General features: G+C 43.7%; 1 protein-coding gene across 1 annotated transcript in view; it reads right to left on the bottom strand.

Annotated features, from left to right (window-relative positions):
• Positions 1–15,605, bottom strand: part of POU2F3 (POU class 2 homeobox 3) — an 84,556-nt gene extending 68,951 nt beyond the window's left edge. Inside the window, exons 1-2 of the mRNA XM_042475546.1 lie at positions 15,530–15,605; positions 630–698 (exon numbers count right to left, since the gene is read on the bottom strand). Of these exons, the coding sequence (XP_042331480.1) occupies positions 630–698; positions 15,530–15,557 (97 nt within the window). The 5' untranslated portion in view covers positions 15,558–15,605. The remainder of the gene's footprint in view (positions 1–629; positions 699–15,529) is intronic.
• Between the last annotated feature and the right edge of the window lie 4,946 nt (positions 15,606–20,551).

Genomic DNA, 20,551 nt, shown 5'->3' with positions numbered 1-20,551 from the left:
TATCTATCTATCTATCTATCTATCTATCTATCTATCTATCTATCTATCTATCTAGATATATGGAAGCAAACTCACACTCAGTTTCTCACAAAACGGTCCAGTTTTTGTCAGAGGCCCAGTTTTCATTCTTGATTCAAGGAAGGAAATGTCAAACATGCGCATGTGCCGCATTAAGTTGCGTTTGTGTGTTGTGTGCCTTCAAGTCATTTCTGACTTACGGCGACCCCCTATAATTGGATTTTCTTGGCAAGGCTTGTTCAGAGGAGGTTTGCTATTGCCTTTCCCTGAGGCTGAGAGAGTGTGACCTGCCCAAATTCATCCAGTGGGTTTCATGGCCAAGCTGGGAACTGAACCCTGCTCTCCAGAGTCATAGTTCAACACTTAAATTGCTACACTGTGTGTGAAGTTACTCTGATCCTAATTAAGAAAGCTTTTGTTCTGCTCAGAATTTTGACCAGTCCCTCAACTCTGGACCCCAGCTTTGACACAAATAACTCTGCTGTCAAAATGGCAAAATATGCAAGTTACGGCTACAAGTTTTGGATAGCACCCTCCTCTTTGAACTTGCCCTGCTATTGTCCTGAGGCAAGTCGGGATGATAAGGCTTAAAAAGAGAGAGTTTCTCTTACCGGGTTCGATGTGGCTGCTTTCGTTCCGTGTGTCCGTGGAATCAGCCACATTGTCACTCATCTTGATATCTGAAAACACCACACAAGCTGATTTTAATAGCAGGGCACAATCCACAGCATCTGTGCCTTCCTCTAAACAGCATCAATGAGCGTGTCATTATAAAAATATGTCATCAGACTTTCAAATTCCCAATTCCTCCACATACGGCTTCTGGAATATTCATAAGCTTGACGCTACCTCCCTCCTCCTGTTGCTCCTTGCTCTTCCACTCCTTTCCATTCACCTTTGAGTCTTTGCCATTCATTTCCCTGATCACGGCTCAGGGTGGGTGGATAGCAAAGGCAGGACAACCAAAACAGGCCTTTCCATATGAGCTTCCTTCTGTTTGGAGAAACTCGGGAGAGAAAAATAGTCCCAAAATGGCTCTGATCCTAACAGTTGGACACATTTCTAGTGACATTTTTGGATTATAGCTCTCAGAATTCACAGTGGTCATGCAAAGCTGGGGGTTTCTGGGAGCCATAGTCTCCAAACTTTTTACAACTCTAATTTCCCCTTCAGGGTGGTATTTGTATTTTTTGCATCCCCCCCCCCCAGGGTTTAGTGTGGAAAGATAGTACAAAACAAATTATATATTTTTAAAATGAGTATCTGTGCAGATGATATACAAGTGCTCTATGGGGATTGTGAAAAAGGAAAGTCACATTATGCAAGTTTACGAACAAGGCATGGACTAAAAGATGTATCAGGAAAATTAATAAGGACAACAATGCCTCAATAATCCTTTCAAAAGCCTTGTTCGTAAACTTGCACAATGACCCCCAAATTAACATCATGCTGCCTACGGTGTTGTGGGTCTACATTTTTGTATTTTTACAATCAAATCACTCCATCAGAAGGTCATTATGTTTGGCCAGTATTGTTACCATATTATTACAGATGCAAGGCTAACACTGTGAGAGAAAAGTTTGCCAAAAAAATCCCTAGCTGGTCAGTTTGAACCAGATTGCCTCAATTATCATGCTTTCACCCAAAAAGAACCCTTTAAATTTTATGTCTTTCTTCTCCTTCTCCCAGTCCTTCTCCTGCACACATCCATAATAGTAATAATAATAATAATAATAATTTATTTTATCCCCCCTCTCCTACAGGATCAAGGCAGCTTAAAACAATAAAATACATTACAACCATACAAACTAAGACCCCATTGCCCCTCCCTCCAAAAACAACAACATTATAATTCTCACATAATAATATTAAAATATCATCTAAATTATTAAAACATCAGTCAACAATAGAGAGATGGGCATCCTGGGATATTCCATATGGTGGTCCATAGCAATGGGTGATCAAGTGAGTTACTCAAGGAAGGCCTGTCGGAAGAGATCCTCATAGTAGACAGGGCCACTATGTTGCTCACTAAAATTGAACAGAACACCTCATCTGGCATCATTTTGCCTGTCCTTTGTTTTGATTACTGTATTTTTATTAGAGCTTCACCCCAGAAATGGTTGTCTGTTCTGCCGAAATCATGGACCTTCGCTGGATTCAGCCACAAATGAATTTGGGATGTCTGGACCCCACTATCAAGATATGCCCCTTTATATCTCTTCTTATCAAGAGAGCTCAAACACAGAACTAGTTACATCAATTAAAAAAAACACCAATATTTAAATTACACACAGCTACCTTTTCAATAACACCTTTAACCCTATGCAATATATTTGGAACAAGATTTTTTTGAAAAGCAATTTGCATAAGCTTCCACTAGCCGGTTCCCTTTTGGAGAAGGGTGATTTGCATCCGTTCATCACTGTCTTTAAAATAAATAATACAAGAGAGAAAAAGAAACCTGCTCTGTACTTGTTTTCTGCGGTTTTGCCAGGTGAGTTTCCCATTAAAGCAACATGGAAGGCAAAACCCTATGAAGTATAATTGTTCTTTTCAAGCAGGCAGAGGAGATAATTGACATGGGCTTTATGTATCATGCTTACAACAAGACCACAAAGAATCCAGAGGGATAACAAAAGATAATTTAAAGGTTTAAGAAACAAGAAGATTGGCAAAGAAACTTCAAATGGAGCAGGTGAGGTTTGTCTCAGAAATCTACAGCTTGGAGAGGCTTCATATATTGCTTGCACAGTGTCAGTTATGAGTGACGTAGTCTCACAAATTATCCATTTTCGATCACTTTCTTCCCCATTTGTATTGACCTCATGGAAGAGTTTGCCAGTAGGACTGTTGTTGTTGTTGTTGTTGTTGTTGTTGTTGTGTGCCTTCAAGTCGTTTCCAACTTATGGAGACCCTAAGGCCGACTGATCCAAGACATTTTGCAAATAGACAGAAGGATCTTCTTTCCTTGTTCCACATACAGGAATTGACTCCAACTAGTCAGTGGCTTTCCAGGCATGATCATGGGCCATTTGAACCTAGATCTTTCTGCATGCAGAACAGATGCTCTGCTACCAAGCTTTAATAGTCTCTCCCCAAATTGTAAAGGACAACCTGTCACTGAAAAAGGAGCATAAAAATGTAAAGAATGGCAAGAAGAATAAAAAGGAATTTGATCCATTTGTATTTGAGGTTTGAGGACTAACAGAGGTCAGACTGATCTCCATTGGATAAAGCCAAGTCCTGCATGCACTTTAGTCTTCCAGAGGTTTTAAAAATCATCTCCCAGAATCCCTGACCCTTGTTTGTATGGTCAAGTGTCTTCTGAGAAGTGAACTGTAAAATATTAGAAGGATGAAAGATGAAGCAATGTGCTTAACATATGTTGTTTTTATGTCCCTTCAAGTTGTTTCTGACTTATGGTGACCCTAAGGCCATTCTATTATGGGGTTTTCTTGACAAGATTTGTTCAGAGAGGGTTTGCCTTTGCCTTCCTCTGAGGCTGAGAGTATGTGACTAGTCCAAAGTCATCCAGTGGGTTTTCATGCCCAATGGGGGATTCAAACACTGGGTTCCAGAATTGTAGTCCAACACTCAAAACACTATGCCGGGCTGGCTCTTGCTAAATTATATACCTCCTACATTTCACAGATGAAACTTGGGACAAATGTGGTAGAGCAACATCAGACTATGGTCCACAACAAGGCAAAACTTATTAATGGGGAGGAACACAAGCTATGAGAGGTTGCAGCAGTTTGCTTTTGCTATTAGGAAAGACAAGATTGTGCTTTCTCCTCTCCAACCCCCATTGCGGAATAAAATGAATGCACACTACGTATGCATTTTGGACTCAGTTTGCAGCAACTGAAGTAAGACAAAGACAAAGTGGGAGTGTGGGAGAAGAAAAGAGAAACTGGGACATCTTAAAAGCAGCTGAAAAATTGGACATACAGTGGATGTCCAAATTGCCAAATCAGGATAGTTGAAATGTATTTAAAGTCCACAGTTGCATAGGCTTGCTCATTACCTGATGACTTAGGAAACATTATTTAAAAGGGCACATTTGAATCCTTCATCTGGATTAACATCTCAATCAGAAAGCAGCCTTGGAAAGCCAGACTGGAGCACACACACACTCCAGGAATACTTGCCTGCAATTCTAGCCTGGCCTTGGTACAAAGAAATAAAATTGAGAGTCTTGATGGAGCTGTTGCTGGCTTGCCAGGTATAATTGAATTGGATTTGACATCAAACAAATCAGTTACAGGGAGAGGACCCTGTCACGTGTCCTCTCACCAGCCAAATGCCTTTTGAATCCCTAACACAGTGGAAATGACTTTAGATATAAACCCAAATCCCAAATGCATTGCAATCAATTTACTTTAGGAAATAGGCTTAGCACAAGAGGGGTTTGGGTGGGCTGAAACCCTCAAAGGCTGAAGTGGCAATTGTTGGGGATACAGGGAACATTGACTCCCTAAGGGATCTTGGCAAGTCACCCACCCATCACATTTGTTTTGAGGAGGGAAGAGAGATGTGGCCAAGCGACATCAACATGTGGTCAAGATGGCAAAAGTTATTAATGAAGAAGAACAAACAAACTAATAAGGAGACGCTGCAGCAGTTTGCTCTTGCCTGAGCTTGCTGGGAAGGGCAAGAGTCCATCCCTTCCTCTTCTCTTCCTGCTGCTGAGTTAGTTGAGTGCAAATTCCTTTGGACTCAGTTTGCAGCAACTGAAGAAGGCTGAAGATGGAAAGTGGAGGAACTGGGACATTTGAAAAGTAGTTGAAAAAGTGGAACAGCATAGAATTAATTGGGATTGCCCCTGACAAATTGGAACCCTTGGAGGGTACGATAATCCATATCAAACGTCAGGAAGAAACTCTGCTGGAACATGGCCACATAGCCAGAAAAACCCACCAAAAACAATCCATATCATCTTTACTGCATGTAAATACTAATCACCAATACTGAGACATCTCGCAAGACAACTCCTATGCCTTCAAGAGTTAACACCAACAAAGAATGAAAGTCAGCCATCAACATCTTACACAACTGAGCCAGACTAGTCAGTTTCATTACTACACGGAGCAAGTTTCACCCGTCATAACTTTCCCACACATCTTTGCTCCTTCATTAGGACTACAAGAACCTGGTGTTGCTACTAAGCCAAAGAACAGTAGAGAGGGATGCTTTGAAGTTTCTTCTACAGCTGCCTGCACTGCTGAAGAGGCAAGCTACTTCTCAGTGAGGAACTGACACACTCAAAAGCAACTTCATTCAGTGACAGGGAGCTTTGCTATAAAACCAAACACTAGCAGGAGAGCAGATTTATTCTTTGCAATGTTCATTTTAGTCAACTGTACTGCTGAAGAGGCAAATAGGTTTCTCTTTCACAACTCTCAAGTGACTTGATTCTCCAGCAAAGAGAAATATGTACTTGTGAATATCCTCCAGCTCAGGGAGAGGAAATATGTGACCCTCCAAAATTTGCTGGACTACAGTCCCCATCATCCATCACTATTGGTTTTCTTTGCCATGGGGTGATGGGAGGTATGTGGTCCAACAATATCTGGAGGGCCACATATGTGACCACTTTCTAGAGGTCCAGTACTTTTTGATAACCATTCTCTCCAAAGCCAAGCAAATGTGCTCCAATAATGTTCACTTAGAACACAATGGAAGTATTGGTGTCCTTGTCAGATGCGGATAACCATGCAACACATTTTAATGCTGTCTTAAGATGAGATGTTTGCAAACTGCTTTGAATGTCTCATTGGAAGAAAGGTGAGGTATTAAATAAATACATAAATATTTTTTCCATGCCATCGTTTCATTCTAGAGATGGAAAGAATATTCAAAAATATCTGAATGATAGATGAAAAAATGGGTTTCCCAAGTGTCGAGAAGCTCTGAAGAAGAAAATATTGCAAGGACGAGAATTTTCACAGTTCCAGACTTATTCTTTGCCAAAAATGCACACGACTTCAGAAAACCATTTTAGGGGGCAGAAAAATGATGAATTTCTGTGCAGAAAAGATTTTTTTTCTTTATGCAGAAAATGCTGTGCAAATGCATGCACATGTTGTGGGCTGAATAATGTGTGTGCTGAAAAAATGCTGAATGTTGTGAGCCGAAAAATGTGTGTGCCTATTGTGTGTTGAATAAAGACCCAATCTGCAAACAGTTTTCAAAATCTGTTGGTTTGTGTTTTTTTTTTTTTTTTGCTTGAAAGAATGAAATTTGCAAAGACTGCCATCCCTGCTTGAGACACAGCTATCTCTCTTTTCAATGCGCTGCTATGTCTTAGCTCAGCCTGCCTTGTCACTCATCTCACATATGTTTCATTACCATGAAAGCCTGGCATCTTCTATGAAGTAATGTTGTCATGTGGCAATACCTTAGCAATTCTTACAACAGCCCTGTAGGATGGATTTGTTGTATCATCAGATCATTGTAGATTTGAGACTAAGGATCAAAAGTTGTGTTACATGCAAACGCACACAACAGTAATTCAAGTAGCCATTCTGTGGCATGGAAAACTGATTCAAGAGCTAATTCCTCTCCTGTTGGTCCCCAGAAACTGGTATTCAAAAGGTGTTTCCAATCCTGGAGGTAACATGTAGCCAGCTTTCCACAACCACGTGCTCTCCAGTTGTGTTGGACTATATTCTCACAGTCACCATAGTTGGTTGTGGTTTTAGTCCAATGCATCTGGAGGAATCTAGGTTGTAAAAGATTGGTACATATGTACCATGACTGTAGGCATCTCCTGATAGTCCTTCCTCCATGCATTTGTCTAATATGCTTAAGAAGTCATCCAAGATTGGTGGTCATGGCCACAACGTATGGCAACGAATCCCACAGCTCCATTGTGCAGTGCACAAAGAAGGAATAACCTTCTCCTACAGTTAGAGAGGAGAAAGCAGTCAGAGTTTACTACAGTAGTAATGCTCATGGGGAAAAAAGCCAAAAAGCTTGTGCTTGCTTAAGAAAAAGGCCTGGCTGACATAGGAAGCCTTAGATAGATCTTCATATCTGGGAGTACCTATGATAGCATATTCTCCAGTACAACTGTCCTGATTTGGCAGGGACAATCCCAATTAATCCTTTGTCCTTCCACTTTTCCAGCTGCTTTTAAAATGTCTCAGTTTCCCTCCTTTCCTCCCATTTTCCCCTTTTGTCCTCAGTTTACTTCAGTTGCTGCAAACTGAGTTCAGAATGCAAAAATCATTTGCACTCAGTTTTGACCTCCCAATGAAATTTCCCTTCTGTCCCCAAATTTGGTGTGAGCAACAATGACTCTAGAGACCAGGGTTTGGATCCCTACTTGGCCTTCAAAACCCACTGGGTGATCTTGGGCAGCTCACACTCTCTCAGCCTCAGAAGAAGGCAAGGACAGACCCCTTCTGAACAAATCTTGCCTCCCAAATAGGGTCGCCATAGGATTGCTGTAAGTCAGAAAACAACTTGAAGACACACAACAGCAATGGCTGGTTGTGGCACTGTAGTGCTGCGGTCCATGCCATAACATTTTGTTGCAGCAAGACTCACTTGTTTACATGCTGCAGTGTGTAACCTCTTATTCCAGAGAAAGACTGCATGCTGCCAAATGAGGAGCGAATTGTGCAACCGTCCTGCCTCATTCTGGGAATTTTACAAGGAGTCTGGAAATGTCATCACTGTCTTCCATTTCTAGCTCTCCTGTGTTGTTCCCACCTTTTCTTCCACTTCCCTCCCTTCCTGCAATTAGAAGAAATCCCCAGAGGAAGGAAAGATGGAGAAGTTGTGTAAAGTCTTTGGAAGAAGTGTTCATAGTGCAACAATTCCATTTTAACTTCTCTTAAACTGCAAATCCCAAGATTCCCTAAGACAGAACCATGACAGTTAAAGTTGAATCTTTTGTATGCTTTTAAGAGTATTGTTCTTGTAAATAGTAAGCTTCCTTGAGGCCGAATTATTTTTTGGGGGGAGGGGGAATGATTGAGATGATGATGATGATGATGATGATGATGATGATGATACAATGCCATAATGATTTAAGAAGATTGAAACTATTTACCACATCATCCCCTTAATAACTTAACATTTGGGTAACCAACTGGGCAAATACATGGTTAAAAATACTCATTTTATGATATATAACCCCCCCCTTTTTTACTCTAAGCATATCTACAACCTTAATTCATCAAAACAATAACAAATATATTCACAGATAGAAATATGTACCTGAAATAAATGAGCTGTATGCATCAATAAATGGGCTGTATGAATCCCACCCCTGTTGTAAAGTGTGTGATGGCGGTAGGATAGGTTAAAGAAAGCAGCTCTTACATGCTTCACCTGGTGATAGAAATATATGGCCTTTAAAACATAACTGAAAGTGTTAAAAGTGTCATAGTTGGAATTATAGGGTTGAAAGGGGCCTCACTGAGTTCAATGCCATGCTAAACCATCCCCAGCAGGTAGCTGTCCAGCCTTTTTCTAAAACCATCCCAAACCCTTGAGCTATTTAAAGAGTGCAATGAAGAAATAGGCGGTGCTAGAAAGAGCCAGTTTCTGGCTGAAGGATGTTTTGGTGGCTGCCAGCTTTTCTAGCAGTAGTGAGTGGCCAGGGCTACCTGCCATAATAGGTTGAGGCTTTCACTTACCCAGGTTAGTTTTGGATATTTCCTTCTGTGACCAGATTGACACTGTACAATCCTGGCCCAAATGTTTAGTAAGTTTTGCTCAACTGGATTTTGTCAGGATAAGTCTAGGGTCTGAGCACTAAAGTCAGAATCATTCAAGCTGTTGTATTCCATATCACCATGTACATATGTGAGAACTAGACAGTGAAGAATATGAATAGGAAGAAAATCAACTAATCTGAGACATGGTGCTGGAGAAGAGTGCTGAGGATACCATGGATGGCCAAAAAAGACAAACAAATGGGTACAAGAGCAGATCAAGCCTGAACTCTCCCTGGAAGCCAACCCTGAGGCTGTTATACTTTGGACACATCATCAGAACGGAGGACTCACCAGAAGAGACAATATGGTAGGTAGCCCTAGGAAAGGTAGAGAAAGGGAGAAAGATGGCACCCAAGATGGATAGACTCAGTTAGGGATGCTATGCATGAGTCTGCAGTACCTAAACAGAGTAGTGGATGACAGGAGATCTTGGAGATGTCTCATTCACAGAGTCACTATGAGTCGGAGTTGACTTGAGAGCAATTAACAACAACAAGGGTCTAAAAATTAACCACTGGCACCATGGACTAGGATCACCTTTTTGAACTTGGTAAAGTATCTCCGAAATCCAAAATCAAGGAAGGTGTTTTGGTGGGGAGAATATTGGAAGCAACCCCTAAAGCTCTCACAGTGAAAGTTATGGTTAAGATGAACTAAAGACTTCTTGGCTCATAGTTCATGTTCCTGAGAAAACAGTATGAATTCTCTGAACTGCTTCTAAGCTTAAGTCTAGCCTTTAACTGTAAAGCACCCAAGATGCTTCTGTGTGATCGGTGAGCTTGCTACAGTCTTGCTACCATAGCTTGGTTAAACAAGAAGCTAGTATCCAGTCCTCATTGCTTCTTTTCTAAGCTTCATCACTGCGTAAGAAAGCAACTAAAAATAGAAAAGACAGTGTGCTAAAAGCCTTCTAAAGTATGTTAGGGTTTTGTGTGACACATCATGATATATATTTTCACAAGCACAGTTTTCACACTTAATTTTTTTTCCCTGAGTTCTTTTAGCCCAGATCCCTTTCACCCCTCCACCTCTCCAATGTCTGGCTATCATATTCATGAAAAGCCAAGACAGTTAGTCTCACCACAAAGTGCTATAACTATGCCAGCCTCCTGGTAGTCTTTCAATGTGTGCCATATTTTTGAACTTGGGGCCCTTGGGACTTAAACAAATTGGCTGCCTTTCCTTTGAATGTGCTCGGACAGAGCTTGGACAGAGCCACTGCAGACAAATGAAGAGATATGTCCACACATAAACAGAGCATGTGAAATGTTTTCCTGGATAGAAAGATACCTGTAAGCACTGAAAAATAAGTTGATCTTTGTGGTTATACTTGCTGAAATGCAAGCGAATATTCATGAAAAACTTATGTGCGGATGTGATGACAGCTCTTACAAGATGTTGATCCAGAGATAGACTTGGGTCTTTTGCAGTATTAACCATCTCATTCCCCTAGTTGCCTCTATTAATGAAAGGCTTAATAAACTGAAGCAAATGTTTGGGTGTTGGACTAGGACTCTGGAGATCATGGGTTCAATTCCCTGCTCAGTTGTGGAACCCACTGGGTGACCTTGGGCAAGTCACACTCTCTCAGCCTCAGGGGAAGGCAACAGCAAACCTCCTCTGAACAAAACTTGTCAAGAAAACCCTGCGATAGGGTCACCTTAGCATCACCATCAGTTGGAAACACACACTGATGGTGTGTTTCAAAAGGCTACATAAACTCAAGAAACAGCTACTGCTGCTAATACTACTCAGAACATGGACTACAATTCCCAGAGTCTTCCAGCCAGAACAGTCAGTGGCTAAGCTGGCTGGGGGATTTTGGAAACTGTAGTCTAAATGTATGTCTGCAGTCTGATGACTATATAGTAGCTTACATTTGTTCTTCAAACATATAGCTGTGTTAGTCTGTAGAATCAGTATGCAAAGAGGTCCTGTAGCACCTTTAAGACTTAAGGAAGTTAAATCTTTCTTTCAGTTAGTCTCCAAGATGCTACAAGCTCTGTCTACATACATTTGTTATTGTGTGCTTCCAAGTCATTTCTGACATGGCCATGGAGTACTGGGGGAGACAGGGAGTGCGGACCATACTGGGTGACCCTTCAGAGAGAGGTGCCACCGGGTGTGCTGATGGGAAAGGGCTGCCTTCCAGCTCTGATGGCTAGGCAGTACAAAGAGTCACCTCCCTTTGCTGCCTGGCCAGCAGCTTCACCAGACCTGGCAAAGGCAGTTGACGAGAAGATAGGTTTATTGAAAAATGATCTGCACTGAGAATCAAATATACCAGGTACGCCATTGCTTATGGCAGACCTAAGGCATGATCCTATCTGAGGCTAAGGCTACTTTTTTTGTGAGGGTTTTTTTTTTGGGGGGGGGATTGCTGAGGCCTTCAGGAGGAGAAATTCACTTTTGAAATTAACTGTACACTTCTCCTTGAGGGTTCAAATCCCACGTCTGCCATGGAAACTCACTTGGGCAAGTCACACGCTTGGGTTTTCTTGGCACACTTAGGGTCACCATTAGTCAGAAATTACTGTAAGGCACACAACAACAACAACAACAACAACAACAATTCAACGTATCTCCTGTCTGTTTAACATTACTTGCCTTGCCTCCAGTTTTTGAAAACCAGAAGTGGATTTCCATTTACTTTCTGTTTTGTCCCTCTTCCTAACTTGGGGGCATTTTTGACAAACCAAATAGCCTTCAAAGTTTCCCAGGGTAGGAGGTTGATTCCCAGACACGCTGAAGTTGCCTACCCTGCCCTAAACCATTTTAGACCATTTAGTAGGTCAATGGTAGTATTGTTACTTGTCCCAGAAGAAAAAAACAAACAGGCTTTTGATACTGAGAAGACATGTTTCCTTCTTCCACGACCAGCCATCAGAATCTTTGCTATTTTCTGAGCTAGTTGGAGCTTCCTGAAGTCTTTAACGCCTGGCCCACATTAAGTGCATTGAGTAATCTAACCTAGATGTTCCCAGAAAGGAAGGAGGACTGTGGCCAGGTCACATGGAACTGTAGTACACTCTCTCCTCTTTCCTCTGGATCCTTGCTAGGGATGCTGTTCTGATTTGTGATGCAGAACTTTCATTAGAAAAAGCTGCCTTTCACAAAGTGGTCTGTATTAATAAGAATCGTCATCATAAGCACCCTAAAACATTTAGACTGCAATTCAGTATCAGAAGTACGTCTAGGTAAATGGACTTATATCTGTGGGAAATAGAATTGAGCAGTTTAGTAATGTCCATATTCAGTAAGAGGATGCCATGATGCTACTATGTAGAGGAGCCAGTGAACTGACCGTTGCACGTTGGGACAAATGCATATCAGAATCAATGAGCAAGGGGCACTGGTGTGCACTGGGACCAGTGTGCACTGAGCATTCCCAATTACCATCCAGAAAATGGCTGGTAGGCACTGCCAGTGCTCATCATAGAGCCCAATGTGCATTAGGACACTCTTGCCAACACACGGATATGCAGTTCACTGGGAAGGTTTATAATACATCTCCCATGTACTTAATTATATGTAAAGTTATGCAGGGTAGACCACAATATAGACTTGTGGCCACTGCCATTAAAAGGCCACAAGACTCTTTGCTGGTTTTGTGTAGCTGCTATGAGCAATTAATCTCCTGAATAGAAAGCAGGAATATTATTTTTGAAACCAAAAAGATAACAAAAACAAAGTGGAAATGGGGATAAGTGGATTTTCACACTCTTGCAACAAGGAAAGCATTTGCACGTGGCTGCAATTATACATCAAAGAAATGGAGCATAACTTCATGCTTGTGCAAAGTTACACGGTGCAACGCTTTCATGTTAGTGAACTGCCATGATTTTGTAACTGAATTCACATCTGCATACACAACAAGCAGTCCTGGGCAACATGCAACCATGGGTGATGGCGCCATATGTGCAACTCCATTTCTGCAGCCTTGAACTGAATATGGCCATTCCACATGCAGCAAAAATGCCCAAGCACTTCTGTAGAGGATCTTACTCATGCATAAGACACCAACAGGATTCTAGTCCATGTGCTCTGTGACTTAATAAAATGAACACTGTATGTCTTTGGAAGATGCCAGTGCGTTTGTACAGGGAATGATGGACAATGAAGACAATATGGAGCAATAACAGGTACCTGAAGATACTGAAATGGCACTAAAGATGCCACATGCTTTTCAACATTTACATGAAACCGCTGGGAGAGATCATCCGGAGACATGGGGCGCGGTGTTATCAGTACGCTGATGACACCCAAATAGTCTTCTCTAGTGACCGGGATTGGCGTCTCTCCTCTCGTGGCCTGTCTGGAGTCGGTAATGGGCTGGATGAGGGACAACAGACTCAGCCTGAATCCAGAGAAGACGGAAGTACTGGTGATAGGTTCCCCCGGTCCGAGGCTGGCGGTGGTTCCACCTGTCCTGAACGGAATCACGCTTTCCGTGAAGGACTCTGTACGCAGCTTGGGGGTGCTCCTGGACTCGTCGCTCCACCTTACATCTCAGGTGGATGCGACGGTCAGGAGCACCTGTTATCAGCTTCGGCTGATACGCCAACTGCGTCCCTACCTCGACTGGGGAGACCTTGAAACTGTTGTACACGCCCTGGTAACCTCTAGGTTGGATTTCTGCAATGCGCTCTACATGGGGCAACCCTTGTACCATACTCGGAAGCTGCAACTTGTGCAGAATATGGCAGCCCGTCTGGTCACTGGCACTGCCAGGGCCAGTCATATAACACCTGTCCTTAAAGACTTACATTGGCTGCCTATTCGCTTCCGGGCGCAATACAAGGTGTTGGTAATCACCTATAAAGCCCTAAATGGCTTGGGCCCAGGGTACCTGGAGGACCGCCTCTCTCCGTACAATCCGCCCCGCGCACTTCGATCTTCAGGGCAGCTACTGCTAAGAGTTCCAGAGGTGAAATATAATTCCACCTCTAGGAGGGCTTTCTCCATCTTAGCCCCAAACCTCTGGAACGCGCTGCCCTTCGAGCTCCGCTCAGCCACCTCCCTAGCCCAATTTAGGAAGGGGCTAAAAACCCATCTATTCGAACAAGCCTACCCCTGACCAGTAATTCTCCCCCCCCCCCCCCCCCCCGCGTCAGCACTGTAGGCCGGCATGTTAATTTTATTGTTTTTATTGAATTGTTTTAATGTATATGTATGTATTGTTATTAGATGCTGTTCACTGCCCTGATTTTCAGAAGGACGGTATACAAATAAAATTTTATTATTATTATTATTACATGCCTGATTTTGGAGACTGCTGTCCTGAACAGAGCTTGGAAAAATTACCTTTTTGGAGTAAAACTCCAAGATGTCCTAAACCAGTATGGCCTGTCAGATCTCTTCCCTATCCCAAATGTATATTTTTGTAAGGCAAGGGAGGCTGTTGAAGAATCCTTGATACCAATAGGGAAAATACTCAGTACATGCTTAGAAACACATTTATTTTCTCAGATTCTCCAGTGGTGAAAAACAGGTGTAAACACGTAAGCCTGGTTAGCATTCTCTCATGTTGAAACGAAGAAGCGCCTGACTGCCTTACTTTCCTTGTTTGTTACTCTACCCTGCCTGCTTTCTACCAGATCTAATAATAATAATAATAATAATAATAATAATAACAATAATTTATTTGTATCCCCCCTCTCTACAAAAGCAATCGGGGCGGCTTACAAAGTTAAAATATACAGTCCAAGGGAATGATGAAGGGTCTGTACTCTGTTTTTCTCTTCCAGCCTACCCACAGAGTCACTTGTATCTCAGAGCAATGTTTCCTCCCACTCATTGTTTCCATCCATGCCTTTGCAAAAGTGTGGCAATCAGAAGAAACAGCATTGTTCTTACAAAAATGCAGAGCCCTAGCTTTGTATACCCACCCCAACACAAACTGCCAAAGGGTGGGAGAGGGGAACCGATGTTTGTGGAACCAACCATTGAATGGTGGAATTGGAAGGGATCACAAGTAGCACTTAGTACAACCCTCGCCATGTGAGAATGCGCAAACACCCTCTCTCCATCTATGTAGCTCACTGAACATGGAAAAATTGATTTGGGGGACTACAGTGGTCAGACTTCCATCTGGCTAGTGGATTCTGGGAGTCATAATCCAAAAACAGAAGGTCTGAAATCTTAGGTGAAATGCAGTTGTCTTTAGTCCCATCTCCTACATACAGTACTGCTAGGCAAATTCAGGCACAGCTGCACAGCAAATATTTTACAAAATTTCAGTTTCAGAGCTCAGCCTTAGAAGAAGAGAGCATTTCTGAGCATGTGCAGAAAACACATTCTTGTCACTACAGTTGTGCATCAGCTCTTGGGATGCCTAAGAACAGAAGAATGAAAAAAACCATCTTCCAAGTCAAATAGTATCAAGTTCCAGGCAACCTTGGAGCTTGGGCACCTGTCAAGTTTTGTAAAATGAACCCCAAGTGGTAATTTAATATTCCCGGCTTATAACAACCCTTCCCTGTACCCCCAACCCATTGGAAATGACAACTCCTTGCACATCTCACCCCATTCCTTGCATTGACATACCTAGTTGCTATTCCCCCCTTCCCACACGTGTATCTTAAAACAAGGAAAGATGAGAGCAAACAGGAACCTGTCACAGTGAAACAACTGACAGCTTTAAGAGGAACCCTTTAGGGTTTTTTCCCCCAACAGGGCGGGGAGAAAAAGAAAAAAACTTAGAAAGTGACTATTTCTCTCTCCTTCCATGAACAAGAACCATCCTGTCCTCTGGGGGAGAAAGAGAGGGGCCTTACCTGCATGTGCCGGGTCCAAATTCACCATCCTGCTAGAGGAAAAGTATCTGTCACAACCCAGCCAGCCCTCGTCCAAAGTGGTGGCTCGTGGGGCTGCCAGCTTCCCTCTGCCCCTTAAGTAGACCAAGATTCTCCTTCTGCCACCTTTCTGTCTTCCCCCAAAATTCTCTCTCTCTTTTTTCCCTCTGTCTTGCCAGCTGCTGCTAGTGCTGCTCCTTGCTAGCACCTCTGGCGTGGCAGTGCCGGTTGCCACATTGAGGAGGCAGGTGAGAACAGTTGCCCAGGCTTCTGGGACCGCACCCCCTTTGCACAGCTCATCCCCAGGTAAGGCAGTTTATTTATTCAATTTTTCCCCTGTGGTTTTTTCCCTCTCTCTCTTTCTTGTGTATATGTGTGTGTGTTTTCATTTTATGTCCTAGGAACTTTGGCAAGCGGCCCATGCAAAGTGGGCGATTTGCATATGAGCAACTTTTTCATTTGGGCCCCAGTCTTGGGAGAAGGGAGGTAGAGCAGCAGAAGAGGGAAAGGGAAAAGAAAGATGTGGGGGAGACAGTCAGATGCTCCCCACTTAATGAACATCTCAGTGATCTTTTCTGATGGGTTGGTGAGGAACACCACTCTCATATGATTTGGGGTGCTCCCCCTTGGATCTTACTCATCATTACCCCCTTTAGGAAGCATAGCTGGCTTCTCTCCCACTTGCAAGGCTGGGATTTCAGGCAGGCCAAAGACACACTTGCTTGGGCATGCTGGAAGGAGCAATCCAAAACCCTGCAAGGAAGGTATCGAAGTGCTTCGAAGAACTCCAGAGAAGAGAGAGAGAGAAGGCTTTTGATCTTCAAAGCGCCAAGGCCGGCAACCATCACTTCTCAAGGCGCTTGTCTTGCTCTCTCAGCCCCAAGAGGCAATGGGGTGCGTGAACCTCCAACAGTGCAGAGGTGTGTGGGTATGGGAACAGCGTGTGTGAGCATGGGGCCTCCGAGGATTGCGAGGTCTTGGTGACTAAGCCTTCACGATACCAATCTGGAGAAGTGGAGAAACTCGGGGCCCAGAGAGATGGTGGTGAGGGAGGAGACATGACTTGCCCGAGGAGCCAGGGAGACAATCGGTGGCAGAGGCAGGATCAGAGTAGGCATGCTTTGTGCCCCCTCCAGGCTATGATACCTTGGGCTGGAAGATGTGCTCCTCACTTTGGGCAAATTGGCTCAGGCCTCCCTCAAGTGTGATATAACCAAATACCAACCCTGGTGCTCTGCCACTATCTTCCCCATAAAACTGTGGGTGAATTATGTCTGTCTCAGCTATCAGGAGAGCAATTTTTCACTTCTTGTTGTTCAGTGACATTGTTTCCAACATATGGCAACCTTCAGGCCACCCTATCATGGGGTTTTATCGGCAAGGTAGGCTTGCCCTTGCCTTCCTCTGAGGCTGAGAGATTGTGACTTGCTCAAGGTCACCCAATGGGGATTTGAATCAAGTGGGGATTTGAACTGTGGTCCGCAGAGTGGCAGTCTAACTCTCAACCCAGTACATCACACTCTCTGTGGGAGTGATAGGAACATACAAACAACAACAGCAGCATAGGAAACATGATAGGAAGGTGCCTTATATCAAGTCTGACCTTTGTTCTGACTGAGTAATGTCTACACCAGTGATTCCCAAGGTTGGTTTTCCAGATGTTTTGGACTTCATCTTCCATTATTCCTGAATGTTGGCCAAGTTGGCTTGGGCTTCTGAGAGCTGAAGTCTAAAATACTTAGAGGACCAATGTTTGAGAATCACTGGGAGGGTAACTACTGGGAGGAACCTTGAAGGGATGCACCTCACCCTCCACCAGAAAAAACCCCCAATTCAAATCCATTTTTTCTCCCCAAACCATTTCAAGAAGGCATGGGGGCATATGAACCATGTTTTTAGTCCCTTCTAACACCATTTTAGGCTCAGGAGAGGTTGCTTTCTTGTCAATAAGTTATGAGAACAAGTTACTACTGGTTCACATCCAGTTTCAAAACAGACCTCTCCTAGGTCTGAATGGCCTAGGTGAAAAGGCTCCCCCACCATTTAGGGCCAATTTTGTTTTTACCCCAGGGTCTCAAGAGGTCACCAAATGGCCCACAGGCTGCACATTGCTCACTTTGGTCTACACGCTAACTTGATGCAGTTTCCAGAGTTTCAGGCACAAAACTATCCAGCTATCCAGAAATCTAGAAATTTCTGAATGCTGAACAGGGATAAATATATCACTGGGCTATGGACCCACTGCTGTGAAGTGAGTTCCATGTGGCTTCACATGGGGTTTTCTTGGCAAGATTTGTTCAGTGGAGGTTTGCCATTGCCTTCCTCCAAGGCTGAGAGCATGGGACATGCCCAAGGTCACCCCAGTGGGTTTCATGGCTCAGCAAGAAATTGAACCTTGGTCTTCAGAGTTATAGTCCAACACTCAAACCACTATGCCACATTAGAACCACCAAGCAATATCAGGTGATGCATGCTATATGTCACTCCTTCCATTTGGATGGTTTGTTATGCTCCCTACATCTGGAACAGAAGTCAATAGATGTTAATGTTGTCTGTTTTTTTAAAAGTTAAAACTCCACAATGCAGCCAACTCAGATGTGAAAATAAGGGTTTCTAGAAGACATTTGCAAAGAATTATGGAATGGTGTACCTCTGAGCACATGCTTAGCTATATAGCTTGGGAAGTTCCTTTTAAAAAACAATCTCCTCTACTGTTCCTGTAACTACAACAGTAACTTTAAAAGTTGCAACTCAATTTCAAAAGAAGTGGGGGGGGGGGTCCCAATGAAACTACCCCTCACCAATTTACAGCCACAGTGTAACTTATTTTTTGTTGTTATGCACCTTCAAGTTGACCCAAACTTATGACAAACCTGTCCTAGGGTTATCTGCCAAGATTTATTCAGAGGAGGTTTGTCATTGCTTTCCCTTGAGGCTGAGAGAGTATGACTTGGCCAAGGTCACCCAGTGGATTTCCATGGGTGAGGATTTGAACCCTGGTCTCGAGTTATAGCCCAACACTCAAACCACTACACCAACTGGCTTATATATGCCTTAGGCGGTGTACAGGCTGCCCCTTTGGGGCGGTCTGCACCTACCCCTTTCCCTGACGGATCAGGGCCTCAGCTGCCACAGCAGCAGCCCTGAGGTCCCGATCCACCACTTTTCCAGGCCCCGGGGAAGCAGCAAAAGGCCACTTCCCCCCAACCTGAAAAGGGGTGTCCTTGGGGCTTCAAGCCCCAAGGACACCCCAACAGCATCGAGGAAAGGGAGAAAGGGGCCACTCGGCCCCTTTCTCTTTTGTGTCGCTGGCACAGCCGTGTAAAGGGTGTGCCAATGACACAAACACAGGAAGGGGCTCCAAAATGGAGCTCCTTCCAGCACCGCAGAAAGGGCACCATAGGTGCCCTTCCGCAGTGCCAGGACGTCATGTCCGCACCGCTCCATTTGGAGCCGGCGCGGCTGTGACGTTGTAATGGTGGCATCCATGTAGAATGGGCGCCACCATTACAACGTACTAGGGTTGTGGGGCATCTGGAAAGGTTGCCCCGAGGCAACCCTAGTATGCGTGCAGGCTGGCACAAAGCACCGGTCTGTACAGCGCCTTAGTTATCCTGAAAGTAATTATGTATAAGTAATTAGGATCATAGCCAAAATATTGTAAAGGCACCAGACAGCATCCGCTCTTGGAAACTAAGCAGGGTCAGGGCTGGTCAGTACTTCAAAGAGGGTGTTGTTGTTATTGTTTGCCTTCAAATCATTTTCAACTTAGGATGACTCTAAGGCCATCATAGGGTTTTCTTGGCAAGATTTGTTCAAAGGAGGTTTGCCATTACCTTCCTCTAAGGCTGAGAGCATGCAACTTGCCCAACATCACCCAAGTGTGTTTCATGGCTCAGCAAGAAATTAAATCCTGGTCTCCAGAGTTGTAGTCCAACACTGAAACCGCTATGCTACGCTGGGACCACCAACCAATACCAAGTGATGTGTGCTATATTTTAGAGGAAAACAAAGGAAAACTACCTTTGAGTATTCCTTGCCAAAGAAAACCCTATGCAATTAATAGGGTCATCATAAGTCAGTCGATGAGTGGAAGGTACACAAACACACACTCACACACACAAAATATGACTATTAATGACACCCGCTCAGCAAATAACTTAAGGGACAGGGGGCTTGGATTGTGTATGTAGGCAAGGGGAAAACTGAGGCAGGCATGAAAGGCCATTGATCTGGGCACCTGAAACACCCCTTGTCCAGTTGCCACAGATATTCACTGCAATTGTCTGCAGTGGTATAGTATCTTTTTTAAAAAATGATTTTGTGTGTGAGAGGGAGGATTAAAGGAGAGGGATGAGCCAAGGTGGAGAGTCTGGTGCTACTGGGGACATGATCTGAGGATGAATGCAGTCTAAGTTGTATGCAAATTATGCAAAGCTGGCTATCTGCATGAACTTTATGCAAATTTTGTCGTGGAGCTTCCTTGCTGAAACCAGAGACCTTGCAAGCTTCGTTTCCACTCTAAATTCTGCTGCACTGTTCTGTCCCGAACATGGGTGGGGGAGAAAGTAAATCCTGCTCTGCCCACACACAAGATGCAATGCCAAAGCCCATGATAGGAGCGTGCCAAAAAAATCTGGACGTCAAAGGAGGCACATGTCAACATTTTCCCCATGCACTTTGCAAAGAGCAAAAGGATGGACAGAACACCTGAGTTCCATCTGTGTATGTACCTTCAACTCACCTGTTCACTTGTGGTAACTCCATGAATTTTATAGGGCTTTCATAGGCAAGGAACACTCAGAGGTGGTTTTGCCAGCCCCTACCTCTAAAATACAGCCTACAGCATTCATTGGCATTCATTGGAGGTCTCCTATCCAAGTACTAACCAGGGCTGACCTTGCTTAGTTTCCAAGATCAGACAGAATATGGGGCCTTAAGTGTATTTTGGCTGTCTACTCTGTTACTTTTCTGTCCTGACATACAAAGCAGAAACTCCTTGAA

This window comes from Sceloporus undulatus, chromosome 6, assembly GCF_019175285.1.
Source record: "Sceloporus undulatus isolate JIND9_A2432 ecotype Alabama chromosome 6, SceUnd_v1.1, whole genome shotgun sequence".
NCBI lineage: Eukaryota > Metazoa > Chordata > Lepidosauria > Squamata > Phrynosomatidae > Sceloporus > Sceloporus undulatus.
Note: the sequence above shows the minus strand (reverse complement) of the source record. Positions and strands in the feature narration are given on the sequence as shown.